The sequence below is a fragment of the Hemiscyllium ocellatum genome, chromosome 10 (genome assembly GCF_020745735.1).
Source record: "Hemiscyllium ocellatum isolate sHemOce1 chromosome 10, sHemOce1.pat.X.cur, whole genome shotgun sequence".
In the NCBI taxonomy this organism is placed as follows: Eukaryota; Metazoa; Chordata; class Chondrichthyes; order Orectolobiformes; family Hemiscylliidae; genus Hemiscyllium; species Hemiscyllium ocellatum.
In genome coordinates this window covers 70,554,430-70,574,525 of record NC_083410.1, presented here as the reverse complement: position 1 = coordinate 70,574,525, position 20,096 = coordinate 70,554,430, and the positions used below count along the sequence as shown (strand labels likewise).

General features: G+C 43.2%; 1 protein-coding gene across 2 annotated transcripts in view; it reads right to left on the bottom strand.

Moving 5' to 3' along the window:
- zdhhc14 (zinc finger DHHC-type palmitoyltransferase 14) overlaps positions 1-20,038 on the bottom strand; it is a 193,790-nt gene extending 173,752 nt beyond the window's left edge. For both annotated transcript variants that reach the window (XM_060831587.1, XM_060831588.1), the window contains exon 1: positions 18,731-20,038. In XM_060831587.1, the coding sequence (XP_060687570.1) occupies positions 18,731-18,957 (227 nt within the window). In that variant the 5' untranslated portion in view covers positions 18,958-20,038. The remainder of the gene's footprint in view (positions 1-18,730) is intronic.
- Between the last annotated feature and the right edge of the window lie 58 nt (positions 20,039-20,096).

Genomic DNA, 20,096 nt, shown 5'->3' with positions numbered 1-20,096 from the left:
TTGGGGATGAGCGTAGTGCTCACTATTTTGTCAGTTTCCTTCTATTGTTTTGGTCTGGGGTGCTGTTTGAGCTGGACTGGGGAATGGGAGGTGTAAGCGCTCTCAATAGGCAGGGGGTAAAGTCCCCCATTAAATGACTTTTGTGCTTTGCAGTTAGAGTCGAGTGTGTATGCTGGAAAAGCACAGCAGGTCAGGCAGTATCTGAAGAGCAGGAGAATCGACGTTTCGGGCATAAGTCCTTCGTCAGGAAGGTAAAGGATCACGGCTAGTAGTGTTCTTAAATGGTGCACTTGGAATATTAGAGAGATCCCTTTGCCAAATAAAAGGAAAAAGGTATAGTCAAGCCTCAAAAAGGAGAGGGTGGATGTTGTCCTGTTGCAGGAGACTCATCCTAAATGACAAGGAACACTTGAAGTTACAGCAGGGCGGGTTTGATCGGGAGTTTTTTTTCATCCTTTAACACGAAGAGCAGGGGGTTAGCCATAGTCGTCTGCAAGAATCTTCCATTTAATTTAATAGAGTGTGTCAAAGATAAATACGGCCGGTTTGTTACCCTTAAGGCCCTGATACATGGCAAGGAATATGGTACTTTGAATGTCTATTGTCCTCCAGCCTAGCCCCTTAAATTTTTGACTAATGCAGTCTGTAAGCTTTTGCATCGCAGCATATTATCATTGGGAGGGACTTTAATTGCCTAATGGATCCAGTGTTGGATAAAATGCCTAAAGGCCCCCCCAAAGCTTTGTCCACAATCTGAACAATTGGGTGATCTATGTGTGGAACTGGAGTTGGTAGTAGTTTGGAGATGTCTCCACTTTACGGGTAGGGATTTTATGTTCTCTTCCAGTCCTCATTATTGCCCAAGGGTCGATTTGTTTCCTAACTCCGCAGCTCTTCTAGATTCAGTGGTATCTTATTCAATTGGAAATATTGCCATCTCTAATCACACACAGTATACCAAGTGGTCGAGATTAAAGGAAATGCAAGTGAGCTCACGGTACTGGCAAATGGATCCCTTCATCCTCAAGGACAGCAAATTCATGGAGTACTTTTCTAGGGAACTGGAGGCATTTTTGGCTACCAACTTGGGTACAGCTAGTAAGCCATCCATTCTTTGCGAGACTGCTAAGGTCTATGCTAGAGGGATAATTGTCTCGTACTCGGCCAGTCAGAAGTGCCGGGGCAGCAGCAGTGCCTACTCGAGGGACAATTGAAAGCAGTTGAGATAACATATTACAGTAGACTGTCAGTGACTAAGCTGCAGCCCTTTGATCGACCTTAAACTCCATACAGTTTGCGCATACAGCCAAGAAGGAACTTTCTTTTGCAAAGCAAAGGTTATTTGAGTGTAATGATAGGCCGAGTAAATTTTTAATATATCTGATTAGGAAGAAGAATGCCTCCCAATCTATTACTTCTATTTGGGAAGGAAATGGGACTCTTACTTATAATGCTAAAAAGATCAATGCGGAATTTCGGAGATTCTATTCTGAACTGTATCAGTCTGAATGTTGTGAGGAAAGATGGGATAAAATGGAATATATAACTTGGATCTTTCTTGGATGCCTGCTGAGCAGGTGTCTCTCCTTAGTGCTCCATTAACAGCACAACAGTTACAGGAGGTGGTGAGGCAACTTCATAGTGGAAAGGCACCTGGCCCTGATGGTCTTCCTAGTGAGCTTTATAAAGAATTTGTAAACATACTCTCATGACTGATGTTAAACACTATAACTATTCACATAGTCATGATTGCCTCCTGCCATTCTTGAAAGAGGCAAATATCTCTCTTATCCTCAAGAAAGGGAAGGCCCTGGAGGACTGTGCTTTTTATAGATCTATCTCGCTCTTAAATTCTGTTTTCAAACTTTTGTCTAAGGCTTTGGCATCGTGGTTGGAAGGGGTATTGCCTCCTAATGTTAAAGAAGATCAGACAGGCTTTATAAAGGGTCGCAGATCCTCTACTAATGTAAGGAAGTTGCTTAACATGATTCAAGAGTGCCAGCAGCGATCGGTTCAAAGGCTGGTGGCCTCTTTAGGTGCAGAGAAGGCATTTGATCGGGTAGAATGGCTGTGTCTTCTTTACGTTGTGAAGAGGTTTAGCCTCAGTGAAGTGTTTACTAGATGAGTAAAGATCCTTTACAGTGATCCTCTGGCAGTGGCTCTCAGTAATGGTCCTAAAGGTCTGATAATTTTAACATTGAGCTGTTGGCGGAGGCCATTTGTGAGGACTCCAATACAGCTGCCCCAAAGATTGGGTCGAAGGTGCAAAAGATTTCACCAAACACGGATGATGGTCTTATTTTTCTTTCAACCCCAGCAGTTTCAGTGCCCTGTTTGATACATTGTATTAATTCACTTGGTTCTTTCTCAGGTTACAAGATCAATTTTTCAAAGTCAGAGGCTATGCCTAGGAGAGGTCTTAGAGGAATACCTGGCTTGGAAGGTGGGTTCCCCTTTAAAGTGGGCACAGAGGTTTTCTTTACTTGGGCCTCTCTGTTACCCCTAGCTTTGATCAGTTATTGAAGGCTATTTTGTTCATTTATTTGACAAGATTTAACAAAACCTTCAAAGATGGAGGGGAGGCCCTTCCAATATCACGGTTGGGGCTGAGTCGCTCTGATCAAAATGAATGTTCTTTCTCGCTTATTATACCCTTTGCAGATGCTCCCTTTGTTCTTTCCTAGGCAAACATTTCAGAAATTAAATAGCTAGTTTAGTTCTTTTATTTGGTGTTGTAAGCAGCCCCTTATGAAGCTTGCGAACTGCAACTGCCCCAGGGATTGGTGGGAGTGGACTTCCCAAACATTAGATGATATCAACAGAGCTCCTTACTATCTTTTAAAAAAGTGACTGGGCCTATGGGAGCTCAGCGTCAACATGGCTGGACAGTAAGGCCACCCAGACAAAGTGTCCTTTTATCAACCTGTTGTTTTTAGACAAAACGAGGACAGTTGCAGAACACTGCCATAATCCAATAGTTACTAACGCTGTCAAAACATGAAGTGCAATGAGGCAGATGGAGGGTAAAATGTCTGAAACATCTCTTCTTACTCCCATAGTTGGCATGTCAGGTTTCCGAACAGGGAGTCTCTTGTTTGGATGATCTGTTTGAGGGTGAAACGTTGATGTCGCTTGGTCAAATAACTCGGAAATATGGATTGTCGAGTAGGGCCCTCTTCAGTTTCTTTCAAATTAGAGATTTTATCCGAAAGGAGACCATACTTTTTACTGAGTGTTATAGATCTGATACGGAAAAGAGGGTGCTTCAGGCTAAGAGCACTCTTTCACCGAGTGCCCTACATCATTTATTAGGGGGAGGTACCTCGGGTGACATCGAGTATTTACGTGAGGTCTGGGAGAGAGAATTAGGAGTTGAAATCACTTCATAAACATGGGGAGGTCATTTGAGAAAATGTGAAGAGGCTTTTGATATGTACTATGACCCATGCTCTGCAGTTAAAGATTCTTCCTAGGGCTCATCTGGCCCCAGATCATCTTGCAAAATTTAAGCAGGGAGCATCTTCAATGTTCCCTAAATATAAAATAAACACAGGTACCCTCCCTCACTGTTTGCGGTCTCCCCACAGGCTCCGTGCATATTGAAGTACTGAATTATTGAAGAAGGCAGGAGTAATAGACTGGGTCTTGGGGACCCAATCTCTTAGTCACACCAGCGGACCCAGGAGCAAAGTTAATTATGAAACACATTCCTTTTGACTTTCATACAAATATGGTGCACCAGAAAACAGACAACTTTTACAAGACGTGTCAGCCCTTTTTTGAATTACTTGAAAGCAGATCTGTCTGCCATTTTGATTAGCACTTTTGTCTAGACATGATGGTTTGTTCTGATAAATCCAAGGGCATGACAGTAAGAATGTCGAACAAATATGGGTTTAATAATTGATGCTCTCAAAATGTTGAGAGCTACGATCTTGTTGCATTGAGCTGCATCATTTATTTATTTGATTGATTTGTGGAGTAGTACAGTAGTTAGTTTATAAAGAAAAAAATTTTAACTAAAAAATATATTTTTTTAAATCCCCTACCATAACCACGCTATTTTTCTTACTGAAAGCTCCTTACAAGTTTCTCAATTTCCCACTGACCATCAGGGGCCTATAATACAATCCCAGTAAGGTGATCATCCTTTTCTCAGTTCCACCTAGGAATATCCTCCCTAAGTACAGCATTAATGCTATTCCTTACCAAAAACGCCACTCCCCTTCCTCTCTTGCCCCCATTTCTATTCTTTCTGTAGCATGTGTGCCCTGGAACATTCAACTGCCAGTCCTGTCCCTCCCTGACCCATGTTTCTGTAATTGGTATGATATTCTAAGTCCCATTTTCTTAACCATGCCCTGAGGTCCTCTGCCTTCCCTGTTAGGCCTCTTGCATTGAAGTAAAAGCAGCTTAATTTATCAGTTCTGAATTTCCTGTTCCTTGGATGCTGCCTGACCTGCTGCGCTTTTCCAGCAACACATTTTCAGCTCTGATCTCCAGCATCTGCAGACCTCACTTTCTCCTCTAATTTATCAGTTCTACCTTGTTCTCAGTTTTGTTCCTTCCTATCTTGACTGTTTGACTCGCTCACTTTCCCAACTGTTCCAGTTTCAGGTTGATCTCTTTCCTCACTATTTCCCTGGGTCCCACCACGCCCCACCGTACTAGTTTAAAATCCTCCCAAGCAGGTGTAGCAAATCTCTCTGCCAGTATATTAGTCCCCTTCGAATTCAGGTGCAATCCATCCTTCTTGTACTCGTCACTTCTACCCCAGAAAAGATTCCAATGATCCAAAAAAGGTGAACCCTTCTCCTATGCACCAGCTCCTCAGTCAGGCATTCATCTGCTCTATCCTCCTATACCTACCCCCAATAGTTCATTGCAGTGGGAGTAATCCAGATATTACTACCCTAGAGAGCCTTCTTTTTAAACTCCTGCCTAACTTTCTACATTCTCCCTCGCTTTTCCTTCCTATGTCATTGGTTCCAATATGTACAATGACCTCCTGCTGACCCCTCTCCCCTTTCTGCACCCTTAGAGACATCCTTGATCCTGGCACCATGGAGGCAACACACCACTCTGATTTTTTGCTGCTGGCCGCAGAAACATCTCTCTGTGCCTCAGACTAGTCAGTCCTCTATCACAAATCGATCCGTTGGATCCTGACATACCCCTCATTTCATTAAAGCCGGTGTAAATACCAGAAACTTGGCTGTTCGTGCTACATTCCCCTTCATCCCTTAAATTTTCCAAAACAGCATACTTGTGTGAAATGGCCACTGAAGTTAAAGGTTGTGATACATGTTGATACATGATATTTGCAAAGCGGGAAATGAGGGCTTACCATCAAGAGTTAAGGGAGTTAGGCAGTCGAGTAAAAATCAGTACCTCAATGGCTGTAATCTCTGGATTACTCCAGGTGCAATATTAATTTGCTCTTCTGACCTAGAGGTCCCAGGGATAGGGTGGCATGTCTCTGTCTTACAGGTAGAATGTAAGAAATTTACATGCCCATCTCTTGCCATTCAGAGCTATTTTGATTAAAAGAATCTATTTTGTCATCATCTCCTATTCAGAATCAATCAGAACATTGCAATTAAAATTCTGACTACCCTCTGCAGTTAAAAAAGATTCAAACAGATCTGGCCATTAAGGGATGATTTACTTTTATATTGTTTCTGGAGATGATCAGGTTACTGCATTGCATCTTGAGTAGCATCTGACTGTGGAGGAGTGGCTGGCGATTGTCTTATGGGCATTATTGACTGAGATGTAAAAATTTTGTGTAAAGGAACAGTTTCTTTTGTTCAGAGAGATCTTTGACTCGGCCTGCGAAATGTGTGAAGAGTCTCTCCAGAAAGCTTGTAATTGCCTAATAAAATTTTGGTTGTTCATAGAAGTTGGCATGTTGTAGTTCATCAAGGATATAAGAATCTCAAGAAAAAAAAACATCATTTGGTGCCAGCAGTGGGATTTTAACATACATGGAGCTTCGAGGTGGACTAGATAAGTGATCATCCGAGTGCCAGTTAGAGAGACGGATGGGGCCACGAGATAAGATTTACCTTTATCTCTTCCATAACCTACCACTCAGTCGACCCCTCGTCCCCTAGGAGTCTGTGGTGACGGAATTGGAGGTAACTTACGCCCTTGCACATCAACGAGTTTGCCTTCAATATCATAAGTTACTAAGGGAGATTAGAGTCCCCTAGTGATGAGGTTTGAGGCTCTGGAGCATAGTACATAAGGATAATTCTGTATTTGTAATAATTTGTCTCAATTACCCTCCTTGGACCAGTTGTTAAGAGGGGAAATCCCCCATGCAGAGGTCAGGAGTGGAGACTAAACACACTGAACCAGTATATAGAGATAAGTTAGGAAGTCTAGACAGAATTCTTGATGAGCTTTGTGACTGTAAATTAAACAATAAACTAACAGTAGACAGGAAGTACACTTGGAAAAGGTTGATTATTATGACACAATAGGTCAATCAAAACCCAGATTTGTTTCTGAAATATTAAGGTGATACCTCTTTGCTAGTTGAAGTTTTATTTGTCTGTGTCCACCGGATATGGTCAAAATTTGAAGATGCTTGCAGCCCCAAACTTGCAAGGATTGAAACTGTTGAAAAATGGAAGGGAAAGCCATGCTAAAGATTTCCAGCATTTTGTTTTAATCCCAAGAAGAATGATGATCTGATACAATAGCGTTGTCTTTATTCAGGGAATAAGGAGTGAATTGGCAGAATATTTGTAATTACAGGGAACTGATTTTATTTCGCAGGAATTGTGGGGGTGAAACTCAATATCATTTTAAGTAAAGGTTTTGCCTTATTTAAATTAGGATCTCAATTCAGTGTGCTTTGTGGGTTATGTAAGAGGACAGATTTTGTTTTTACATTATTATACAACACTAGGTCCTTTTTAAAATTATCAAACAAAATTTTGACTGTTCACAGAAGTTGGCAGATTGCAGTTGCATCAATTGTCTAAAAAGCTCAACAAAAAAGAACCTAATACAGTACCATATGCTAATGAGTTTGGAAATAAGGAAATAGGACAGATGAACATGTGGCTCAAGAGTTGGTGCAACAGGGAAGGTTTTAGATTTCTGGACCACTATGACCGTTTTTGTGGAAGGCAGGATATGTACAACTGGGACAGTCTGCACCTCAACCACATTGAGACCAACATCCTTCCAGGTAGGATTGCTCGTGCTATTGGGAGGAGTTTAACTTCATCTGGCAGGGGGAGTGGTCACAGAATATTGATGAAACAGAAACATATTCTACAAACAAGATAGCACTTCACAGTGAGTTCAGCTATGTTGAGTGTCAAAAGAGTAAGGCAAAACTGGATGGTCTTTTATGCTAGGAGTGTAACAGGTACGATTGATGAGTTAATGGCACGGATTAGCACATTGGAAGTATCATAGTGTTGACCTCATTAGAAACCTGATTGAGGAAAGAGCTGGACTGACAACTCGACATTCTGGGGCATAGGATTTTTAGGACAGAGAAAGTTATATTAAAAAAAAGGGTAATGTAGTGTAGCATTATCAAAGGAATCAATTAGATTAGATTAGATTCCCTACAGTGTGGAAATAGGCCTTTCGATCCAACAAGTCCACACCGACCCTCCGAAGAGTAACCCACCCGGCCCAATTCCCTCTGACTAATGCACCTAACACCATGGGCAATTTAGCATTACTAATTCACCTAACCTGCACATCTTGGATTGTGGGAGGAAACCGGAGCGCCCGGAGGAAACCCATAGACATGGGGAGAACGTGCAAACTCCACACAGACAGTCATCCAATGCTGGAATCAAACCTGGGACCCTGGTGCTGTGAGGCAGCAGTGCTAACTACTGAGCCACCGTGCCTGCCCTTAGTTCAATAAGGAGAAGGATCTTCAAATGCAGCTTTGTTGACAGAATTTAGGAATGTGAAGGGGGCAGCTACTTTCCTGAGAGTGTATAATACGCCACCAAAGAAAGAGTTCTCAGCAAGAGGGAGAACAGCAAATACGTAGACAATTCAGGGGTACAAAAGAGTAATAATCAGGTAATTATGCAAGGGGATTTCAATTTTCCCAACATAAATTGGGATAGTAAGCATTAAGGGTTTAGAGGGGGACAGATTTCTCGAAATGTATCCAGAGGAGTTTTTTTTACCTCAATATGTAGAAGGCCTAACATGGAATGGCACATTGCTGGATCTGGTTTTGGGGAAAGAAGCCACACAAGTGTTTAATGGAATATTTAATTTCTAGTGACCACAACATGGTATGGTTCAAATTTGTTTTGGACAAGGAAAAAGATGGCCTGCAACAGATGGCTTTGGATTGGGAGGTGGGGAAAAGCAGATTTTATTCAATTAAAGCAGCACCTGGCCATAGTAGAGTGGGAACAGCTCCTTGCAGTGGAGGAATTGTTGTGGTGGGGTTCTTTAAGGGGAGGTGGGGAGTGTGCAGGTCCAAGAGTGCTATTTATACCCTTTACAGGGAAATGTAGGAGCAATAAATTCAGAGAAGCCTAGATGTCTAGGACTACTCAGGACTGGATAAAGAAGAGGAGCAGGGCTTTTATCAAGTCCAAGGGGAGCAATTCAGCTGCAGCCATAGAGGAATACAGGAAGTGCAAGAGGGAACTTAAGAAAACAACAAGAGGAGCAAAAAAAAAGGCATGAAAGAGAACTTGCAAACAGGATTAGGGACAGTTCTAAGATATTTTATAAATACATTAAGGGGAAGAAGTTAACCAGGTAAAGAGTAGAATCTATTAGGGACAAAAGAGCAACTTGTGTGCAAAGCCACAAGATACTGGAAGGGCATTGAATGAATATTTCGCTTCAGTCTTCACTCCTGAAAAGAATGTATTTGTGGAATTAGGAAAAGGGTCTATGAGGAACTTGTATATTTTGACATAGAAAAATTTGGAGATATTAGACACCCTGTCAGAATTGAAAACAGACAAATCTCCTGGTCTGGATGAACTGCATACCAGGCTGCTGTGGGAGTTGAGGCAAGGCAAGAAACTGCAGGTGCTCCGACTTAAAACTCCTATATGTTTCAATGAAATTCTCTCTCATTCTTCTAAACTCCAGTAAATAGAGTCACAATCTATTAAGCCTTTGTTCAAAAGAAAATCCCTCTAGATCTCAGATCATCTTAGTGAACCTTCTTTGAACTGCCTCAACAGTGTTGTACAGCTACAGCATGATCTCATGGTTCTGAAACTCAATCCCTCTACCAATAAAAGCTAACACATCGTATGCCTTAACAACCCTTTCAACCTGGGTGGCAACTTTCAAGAACCTACGTACATGGACACAGATCTCTCTGCTCATCTACACTAGCAAGAATCTTATCTTGGGTTCGTGTGACCACAGAGACAGACAGACAAATTTTTGTGGGGTGAATTTGTACTTGCAGGGTTACATTGTTCTTTGCTCAAAAACGGCAAGAATTCATGTAAAACTCAGTTACCTCACTTTTTAGATTAGAATCAATCTAAACACCATGGCACAGACAGAGAACATAGGGGGCCAACACCTTCAACATATTGTCTAGCTATCACCATTGTTAGCAGCTAACCCAAGAATGCAACCTTTTACTTCTTTACACATGGAAGAAGTGAAACTATCACTGTATTCTAACAGATGAAAGGCTTAACAGACAAACCAATTCTTCAATGTACAATTTCAGTTACATCACACTGTAAATTTTTGCTATAAATTTGATGTTAGGATTGAGTCCTCCATTATCACCTGATGAAGGAGCGTCACTCTGAAAGCTAGTGTGTTTCCAATTAAACCTGTTGGACTATAACCTGGTGTTGTGTGATTTTTAACTTTGTACACCCCAGTCCAACACCAGCATCGCCAAATCAAGAATCTTACCATTAGCCCAGTACTCTTTAATACGGTTACTCTTTCCAAAGTGAATCACCTTACACTTTTCTGCATTAAACTCCATTTTCCACTACTCAGCCCAGTTCTGGAGCTTATCGGTGTCTCTCTGTAACCTACAACATCCATCGACCTTACTGTCATCCCTAATCCAGATCATCTATATAAATGACAAACAACAGTGGACTCAAAACAGATCCTTGTAGTACCCAACTAGTAACTGAACTCCAGAATGAATATTTTCCATCAACCAACACCCACTGTCTTCTTTCAACTGGCCAATTTCTGATGCAAACCGCTAAATCACTCTCAAACCCATGCCTCCGTACTTCTGACTTTATGAAGGAGGGAAGGTCATTTGAGAAAGTGCATAAGGTATCAGCAGGTAGGGAAAGAGTTAAGTTTTGAGTTTTGTGAAACAAAGGTTCAGCTAAGTATGATTCAGATCAGATAAGAACTTGCAGTAAATGACGAGGTGCTGGAGGCAAGGGTAATGGGTAACAAGGTGAAAAAACATTACATACTGAATGGCTCGACATAATGAATGTTTTTTCACCTTGTAAACTAACTTTACATACTGAATGGCTCGACATAATGAAAGTTAGTTTACAAGGTGAAAAGCTTTCATTATGCAAAGCCAGTTATTTCATTGTGTAACAGCAGATGGCTTAATCTTTACTACTGACACTTATTGATTGGGTGACCGTTACAACCAGCACGTATGTTGCCTTATCTGGATACTCCTCCCTGTAAGTGACTATATAATTCCTTAAGAAATTGCTGTTCCAGGGAAGACCAAGAACTCATGTCTACGTGCACATGGGTGATTGTTCTCTCTCCCTCCAGGGCCCGGAATAAAGATGAAAGAGGTAAAGCCATACTGTGTCTGAGTGTTTTGTTTCGACTGATACGGGGATAGGGAAATGGAAACGGGACAACAATACGTTGATTAAGCAGCTGAAGATAGTTGGGCTGAGAATATTACCCTAAAGGAACTCCTGCAGAAGTGCTCTGGAGCTGACATAACTGACCTGCAATAACCAAAATCATCTTCCTATGTGTCAGGTATGACTCCAACAACTGGACAGTTTGCTCACTGATACCCAATGATTGCAATTTTGCTCCTTGAGGCCACACTGTTCAATGCAGGCCAGATGTCGAGGGCTGTCACTCTCACCTCATCTCTGTAATTCAGGTCTTTGTAGTAAGACTTCCCTATTCTTATACAGCAACCCCCTTATGTCAAGGGCCAACATCCCATTAGCCTTTCTCATTACCTGCTGTACCATGTGCTAGCTTTCTGTCCTTCATGTGCAAGTATTCCCAAGTCCTTTTGTGTTGCAGCTTTCTGCAGTTTTTCTCTTCATTTACATACAATTCTTTTGCTCTCCTTTTCAAAATGAACAGCTTCACATTTCCCACATTATACTGCATTTGTCAACTTTTTACCAACTTAAGACCACAGACCATAGGATACAGAAGCAGAATTAAGCCACTTGGCCCAATGAGACTGTTCCAACAATTGATCATGGATGAAATGTTTCTCAAACCCATTCTCCTCCCTTAACGTTGGATTCCCTTAGTAAATCAAGAGCCTTTCTTAAATACATTCAACGACTTGGCCAACACAGCATTACACAGATTCATTGCCCTCTTGCTTAAGAAATTCCTCCTCACCACAGTTCCAAAGGGTTGTCCTTTCATTCTGAGGCTATGCCCTCAGATTCTAGTTTCTCATAAATGGAAGTGTCTCTATTTCTACTCTATCCAGGACTTAGTATTCAGTGAGATCCAAATGCGATCTGACCAGTGCCTTATACAGCCTCAACAGCACATCCTTGCACTAGTATTCCAGCCCTCTTGAAATGAATGCAAACTTTGCATTCACATTCCTAAATGCCAAATGAACCTGCATGTTAATGTTAAGAGAATCCTGAGCTAAGACTCTCAAGTCCCTTTGTGCAGATTTCCAAAGTCCTTCCTCATTTAGAAGGGGTGTACACCTCTATTGTTCCTCAGAGTGCATAACTTCACACTTTCCCACAAGGTATTCCATCTGATATTTCTTTGCTCAGTCTCCTGCCTTGTCCAAGTTACTTCTGTAGTCTCCTCACTACCACCGGTTCACCAACCTACCTTTGTCTCACCAGCAAACTCAGCAACACTATCCTCAGTCCCTTCGTCCAAATCATTAATGTCTAAGCAATGGTGGTCTCAACATTAATCTCTGTGGCAGTCACCAGCTGCCTTCCTAAAAATGTCCCCTTTATCTCCATTGTCTGCCTTCTGTCAGTCAGCTAATCTTCCATCCATGCCAGTACCTTGCCCTTAACACCATTGGCTCTTATTTAAGATCCTTCCTTAGATAAAGAGACAGAAATAATATTCCAAGTGTGGCCTCATCAAAGCGTCTCCGTCTCCATCCCCATCCCCGCCCCCGCGCCTAACCCCACCCCCACTCCTAGCTCGAGCCCCACAGCAGGTCCTAGCTCCCAGCCCTGCCGTGTTTTCACCATCCCTCCAGAACTACCCCTCTCTGAGGATGAAAGATCAGTCCTCAGCAGAGGCCTCACCTTCATTCCCCTACGCTCTCGGATTAGCGAGTTCAACACGCAGCGAGACATCGAACAATTCTTCCGTCGCCTTCGACTCTGTGCCTACTTCTTCAACCAGGATTCTCGCCCACCCTCTGACGACCCCTTCTCCCGCCTCCAACACAGCCCATCCACCTGAACGCCTCGTGCTGGCCTCTTACCCGCCCTCGATCTCTTCATAGCCAACTGCCACTGCGACATTAACCGCCTCAACCTCTCCACCCCTCTCACCCACTCCAACCTCTCACCCTTGGAACATGCAGCCCTCCACTCCCTCCGCTCCAATCCCAAAATCAAACTGGCAGACAAGGGAGGCGCGGTAGTAGTTTGGCACACTGACCTTTACACCGCTGATGCTAAACGCCAGCTCATGGACACCTCCTCCTACTGCCCCCTTGACCATGACCCCACCTCCCATCACCAAACCATCATCTCCCAGACCATCCATAACCTCATCACCTCAAGGGATCTCCCATCCACTGCCTCCAACCTCATAGTTCCACAACCCCGCACTGCCCGTTTCTACCTCCTGCCCAAAATCCACAAACCTGACTCCTCCGGCCGACCCATTGTCTCAGCCTGCTCCTGCCCCACCGGACTCATCTCTGCATACCTCGACACGGTCCTGTCCCCCTTAGTCCAAGAACTCCCCACCTATGTTTGGGACACTACCCATGCCCTCCACCTCCTCCATGATTTTCGCTTCCCCGGTCCCCAACGTCTTATCTTCACCATGGACATCCAGTCCCTATGGACCTCTATCCCCCATCATGAAGGACTCAAAGCCCTCCGCTTCTTTCTTTCCCGCCGTACCAACCAGTACCCTTCCATTGACACCCTCCTTCGACTGACTGAACTGGTCCTCACCCTGAACAACTTCTCTTTCCAATCCTCCATATTCCTCCAAACCAAAAGGAGGTGCCATGGACACCTGCATGGGCCCCAGCTTTGCCTGCCTCTTCGTAGGATATGTGGAACAGTCCATCTTCTGCAACTACACTGGCACCACCCCCCACCTTTTCCTCCGCTACATCGATGACTGTATCGGCGCTGCCTCGTGCTCGCACGAGGAGGTTGAACAGTTCATCCACTTTACCAACACCTTCCATCCCGACCTCAAATTCACCTGGACCATCTCAGACTCCTCCCTCCCCTTCCTAGACCTTTCCAATTCTATGCTGAAAATGTGCTGCTGGTTAAAGCACAGCAGGTCAGGCAGCATCCAAGGAACAGAAAATTCGACGTTTCGGGCCAGAGCCCTTCAGCAGGAATCCCCCCATTCCTGATGAAGGGCTCTGGCCCGAAACGTCGAATTTTCTGTTCCTTGGATGCTGCCTGACCTGCTGTGCTTTAACCAGCAGCACATTTTCAGCTCTGATCTCCAGCATCTGCAGACCTCACTTTTTACTCTTTCCATTTCTATCTCAGGCGACCGAATCAACACGGACATTTACTATAAACCGACTGACTCCCACAGCCACCTAGACTACACCTCCTCCCACCCTGCCCCCTGTAAAAACGCCATCCCATATTCCCAATTCCTTCGTCTCCACCACATCTGCTCCCAGGAGGACCAGTTCCAATACCGTACAGCCCAGATGGCCTCCTTCTTCAAGGACTGCAGTTTCCCCCTAGACGTGATCGACAATGCCCTCCACCGCATCTCCTCCACTTCCCGCTCCTCCGCCCTTGAGCCCTGCCCCTCCAACCACCACCAGGACAGATCCCCACTGGTTCTCACCTACCACCCCACCAACCTCCATATACAGCATATCATCCGCCGTCATTTCCGCCACTTCCAAACGGACCCCACCACCAGGGATATATTTCCCTCCCCTACCCTATCAGCATTCCGAAAAGACCACTCCCTTCGTGACTCCCTCGTCAGGTCCACACCCCCCACTAACCCAACCTCCACTCCCGGCACCTTCCCCTGCAACCGCAAGAAATGCAAAACTTGCGCCCACACCTCCTCCCTTACTTCTCTCCAAGGCCCCAAGGGATCCTTCCATATCCGCCACAAATTCACCTGCACCCCCACACACATCATCTATTGCATCCGCTCCATCCGATGTGGCCTCCTCTATATTGGGGAGACAGGCCGCCTACTTGCAGAACGTTTCAGAGAACACCTCTGGGACACCCGGACCAACCAACCCAACCACCCCGTGGCTCAACACTTCAACTCCCCCTCCACCAAGGACATGCAGGTCCTTGGACTCCTCCATCGCCAGACAATAACAACACGACGGTTGGAGGAAGAGTGCCTCATCTTCCGCCTAGGAACCCTCCAACCACAAGAGATGAACTCAGATTTCTCCAGTTTCCTCATTTCCCCTCCCCCCACCTTGTCTCAGTCAAATCCCTCGAACCCAGCACCGCCTTCCTAACCTGCAATCTTCTTCCTGACCTCTCCGCCCCGACCCCCCTCCGGCCTATCACCCTCACCTTGACTTCCTTCCACCTATCGCATCGCCCCTCCCCCAAGTCCCTCCTCCCTACCTTTTATCTTAGCCTGCTGGACACACTTTCCTCATTCCAGAAGAAGGGCTTATGCCCGAAACGCCGAATCTCCTGTTCCTTGGATGCTGCCTGACTGCTGCGCTTTTCCAGCAACATATTTTCAGCTCATCAAAGAGCTATACAATTGCAGCAAGATGCCCCTGCTCTTGCACTCAAATCCTCTCAGTAACATACCATTTGCCTTCCTCAGCACTTGGTACACCTGCATGCTTACTTTCAGCAACTGGTGTACAAGGACAAGCAGGTCTCATTGCACCTCCCAGTTTCCTAATGTAATGCCATTATTATAATCTGCCTTGAGAGTGGTGCATGTGTAGAATGCACTGCCAACAGTGGTAGTACAGTCAGATGCATTCCGGGCATTTAAACAAGTCATGGATAGGTACATGTAAGGAAGGATATGTAGGTTAGTCTGACCTTAAGAGTAGAACAAAAGGCCGACACAACATCGTGGGCCAAAGGGCCTGAACTGTGCTGTACTGTTCTATGTTCCTGTTTTTGCCAACCAACGCAGAGGGCTGCACATTTATCCACATGACACTTCATATGTCATGCATTTGCCCACGTACTCAACCTGCCTAAAATCAAACTTAAGCAGCTCAGCATCTTCTTCACAACTCACTCTCTCACTCACCCAGGAGATATTACATTTCATTCCCTCAAAATCTGTTAAGAATAGCTCGATCCAAGAATTGATCCCAATGGTATCCCATTGGTCATTGGCAGCCACTCAGTGACTAATTTATTCCCACTCTGTTGTTTATCTGCAAGCCAGTTCCTTACCAATGTCAGAGCTGAAAATGTGTTAATGGAAAATTCAGGAATCTTCGGGCTTATACCCGAAACATCGAATCTCCTGTTCCTTGGATGCTGCCTGACCTGCTGCGTGTTTCCAGCAACACATTTTCAGCTCTGATCTCCAGCATCTGCAGACCTCACTTTCTCCTTACTAATGTCAGTATACTATCCCAATCCTATAGGCGAAAGTGGGTACTGCAGATGCTGGAGATTAGAGTCAAGATTAATGTAGTGCTGTAAAAGTACAGCAGGTCAGGCAGCATCTGAGGAGCAGGAAAATCCACGCTAAAATCCACGCTTCTGGACAAAACGTCAATTTTCCTGCTCCTCAGATGCTGCCTGACCTGCTGCGCTTTGCCAGCACTACTCTAATCTTATCCCAATCCCGTCTCAATCAATTATGTCACTCTCCATCTTAATGAAGAAATCCATCACATTATGGTCACTCTTCCTCAAGGGGCCTTGCACAGCTAATGTGCAATATCCAGTTGAATATGGCCTACTCCAGGTGGTTCCTCAATGTACTAATCCAGAATTGTACACTCCAGAATTCCTCCTCCATAATATTGTTACTATTTGACCTGCCCTGTCTATATGCAAAATCAAAGATACCCGTAATCAAGCTGTACCTTGCTTACTTGTGTCGCTAATTTACTGTTTAAAGCCTTCTCAACAATACTACAGTTTGGGGTGCAGATACAACACCATCATCATTTTCTGCCCCTTTGTGTTTCTAAGCTCTACCCATACAGATTCTACATTACTGGAGTTAATATCCTTCTTCACTGTAGGCCACATACCATTTTCCTTGTTAACGGCTTCAGTAACCATTGTACCAAGACACCCAGGTTTCTTCGTGCATCAATACTTCTCAATTCACCACCATTTAAAAGTTGCCATCCCATCTTTTCCAACCAAGGTGAATGACTTCACATTTATCAGCATTATATTGCAAATGTCATCCAGTTGCCATTCATTGCCTAAAATCACTGTAGTCTCTAAACCTTCCACATCATTCACAAATCCACCTAGTTACACTTCATCAACAAGCCTGGAAATATTATACTTGAATCACTCATCCAAATTGTTGATATCCTATATATAATGAATAGATAGGAGTCAAACACTGATCCTTGTGGCAACCCACTTCAAACTTGAAGAGTACTAATTTATTCCTACTGTGTTTCCTGGCTTCTAACCAACTCTCAATCAATCCATGCCATTATAATACCCATACTCTTTTGTGGCATAGTGGTAGTGCACCTACTCTGGACAGCAAGGCTAGAGTTAAAGTGCTATCTGCCCCAGAAGTTTGTAATAACATCTCTAAACAGGTTGATTAAAAAATATTTATTACTCCCAATCCAATGTGCTTTGCTTTAGCACACTAGCCTCTTGAGTGCGACTTTACTTAGAACATTCTGAAAAATCGAGGCAGCAGAAGAAGTGATTGCGCCTTGAATCCTAAACAAGACTGCAGGGTCCCACGCCACCATTGTTTTCTGCTTTGGCCTGAAATGATCATCCAAATATCAACATATTGGTAAGGATCAGAAAACAAAAAAAAACTAAAATCATACTACATTAACTTGGTCTGAAAGATCGACACCTGACATCTCTTGCAATTCGGCAGCTCAAATCATATTATATTGGTACGACAGATTCAGTTTCCACAGACGATGCTATGGAGCAAAAGTATATGAAAAAGATCCTGTAAGCAGATATGGCATGTTCTTATATTTATATTTACTCTAACACAAATGGCACCTGCAGTGGAGGCAATCATGTGGAAATCACTTTTCTACACAGAAGAAGTTTTGATACTACTGCTCAGACACTACATATACTAAAATAAATATAATTATCTCCAGCTCATCTGCTTTAAATCATTTCAAAACTTGAGTGAAGACTTAATTGACTCTGACACCTACTAAGTTCCAACACATTTTTCCCCAATTGTATGTTTTTTGCATCACAAATTACTGAAACCATAAACTGGAAACAGAACAAATGCAATCTGGGCCTGACTGAACAAAACAAGCAACAGAGCATGTCTTTAACTAATTTGTTTCAAGGATTATGAAATTAAAGATGGAAGAACTAAGAAAGAAGTGTAAAAGAGAGAATGGTAAATTCAATGTCAAATTAATTATAGAAAGAAATTCCCAAAAAGAAAATGCAACCTTTAATTCGAAATTGATAATTTTAGAATTTCCAACAACTAAAGAGTCAAGAAGGATCGAGTGTCCAGACCTATAGTAATAATTTACTGAGCCAGAGAGGTTGCTTTGTACTAATTAATTCAGAACCATTAAAAAGGGTACTTAGATGGGAACATACACAAAAAAAAACTGAGCATGGCCAGCATCTATTATGCAAATAGAGCAACTTTACACGTTCAATACAGTCATATTGTTTTGTTTATATTCACATGTTAAGCTAACAGCAGAACAACACAACAAGAACTGCACATTTTGGATTTTACACCTTTAAACTTTCTTTCTATCCCCTTGCCTGAAGTAACAATACTAGCTGCATTAAGAACAGTAACATATCCTCACCATCTTTTGATCCAAATTTTAAAAAGTCCTTGGGAAACTACACTTTTTTTGATCCCATCACAGAGTTGACAGGAAATACTTTTTAAAAATAAACTTTCTGCCATTAGTAAATCGAACTGGGTTGGGATCGTTCGTTCATGAGCAGACTGGAACACAATTTACACTTGTCACTGTATAGAATACACAGTGTGTAATTACAACAAATATATTTCACAGCCTGCCTATACCATTTTATTGGATTGAAAATATATTAAAGTAAATCAGAAATATGTACTACGTCTGGAAACTTGAATTTCAAACATTTTAAAATAAATAAACTGTCTATGAATCAATATTACTTACTCGAATACAAAGAAAAGTCCACTGGTGACCACAATTAAGACAAGTGTCAAATAGAAGACCCCAGTTTGCCTGGCCATCATGATCCTGCCATCGCAATGAAATTTATTTCTTCCTGGGAAAACTTCCCATTTCTTCCGCGGAATTTTCTTCTTTTTGGGGGACTCCATGGGAGACGAGCTCTGCGTCGTAATCTGACTGTATTCGCACTGTTTCATTGGGGGCGGCATCAATGCTTGAATTGTATATCTCAATCCCAAAAGACAGACAACTATTTAAAATCAGTGGACCTTGGGAACACGATGATATCCCATCCGTGGATTCCCTTGCCTTCGGCGTCGACTCGCATATTCTTAAATGTACAGCAATATTACATGTTTGTATTTATTTTCTTGTTATTCCAATTACATTTCGACTCTTCAAAGGATTCATTAAAACAAATAAAAACAGCCTTGCTTTTTTTTCCTCTAAAATTTCCAAATGACAGATAAACAGAATTGAATAGCCTGCCAATACCGGACGCACTAGATGTAGGTCCCACTAAAAATCGCTCTAATTTTCTTAATCACTGCTCTGTAACGAAATAATATTTGAAGTCCCACGATGAAATCGATTGAATATTTACCAATACGCGGTTTCTACATACTCGGGTTCACTCCTAACATTTTTTTAAATTTAAACGAAGATCGAGGAAGCCTTCATAAATCGGAGTCCCTAGGCATTGAACCACTTTCAGAGATGTTTATAAATACTTGGGTTGCTTTAGCACAGACGTCTCACAATCCAGTGTCCATGTACGTGCTAAGTGAAGAATTGCTTCACAGTTCTGCTCACCCATCGGCGTTGCTGCCGCCTTAAAACTTAAACGTGCCCGCAATTAGGACGCTAATTGATGTAAAAAAAATCACCCTCAGACAGCGTTGGCGTCCAGTTAGTTACTGCATCCCCAGTGTAGATTTTCAGCACGAAAAATGGCTCCTGGAGAGCGAGAAGGGAGTGGGGTGGATCACAATCGCATCCTGGACAGACACACACAGTACGAACTCCTTCCTCTTCACCAGAGATCCTGCCCCGAGGACAGTATTCTGTTTTAACTTGACACAAACGAAAAAACCTCTCCAGCCAGAGCCTTCACTGTGATTTATTCGAACAAGTATACTGGATGGAAAACTCTATTGATACTCGCATGGAGGAGAGGGGGGTGGGGGAAAACAAGAAAACAGACGATCACTGCCTCCACCTGACTTTCAGTCGCCAGGCGAGCAGAGAAAAACCGGGCCCTAAAAACTCGGCCCAGCAAGACAGTCACATACCCACTGTACACCGCGCCGGTGTATTCTGGGAATTGTAGTCCATATATGATGGTGTT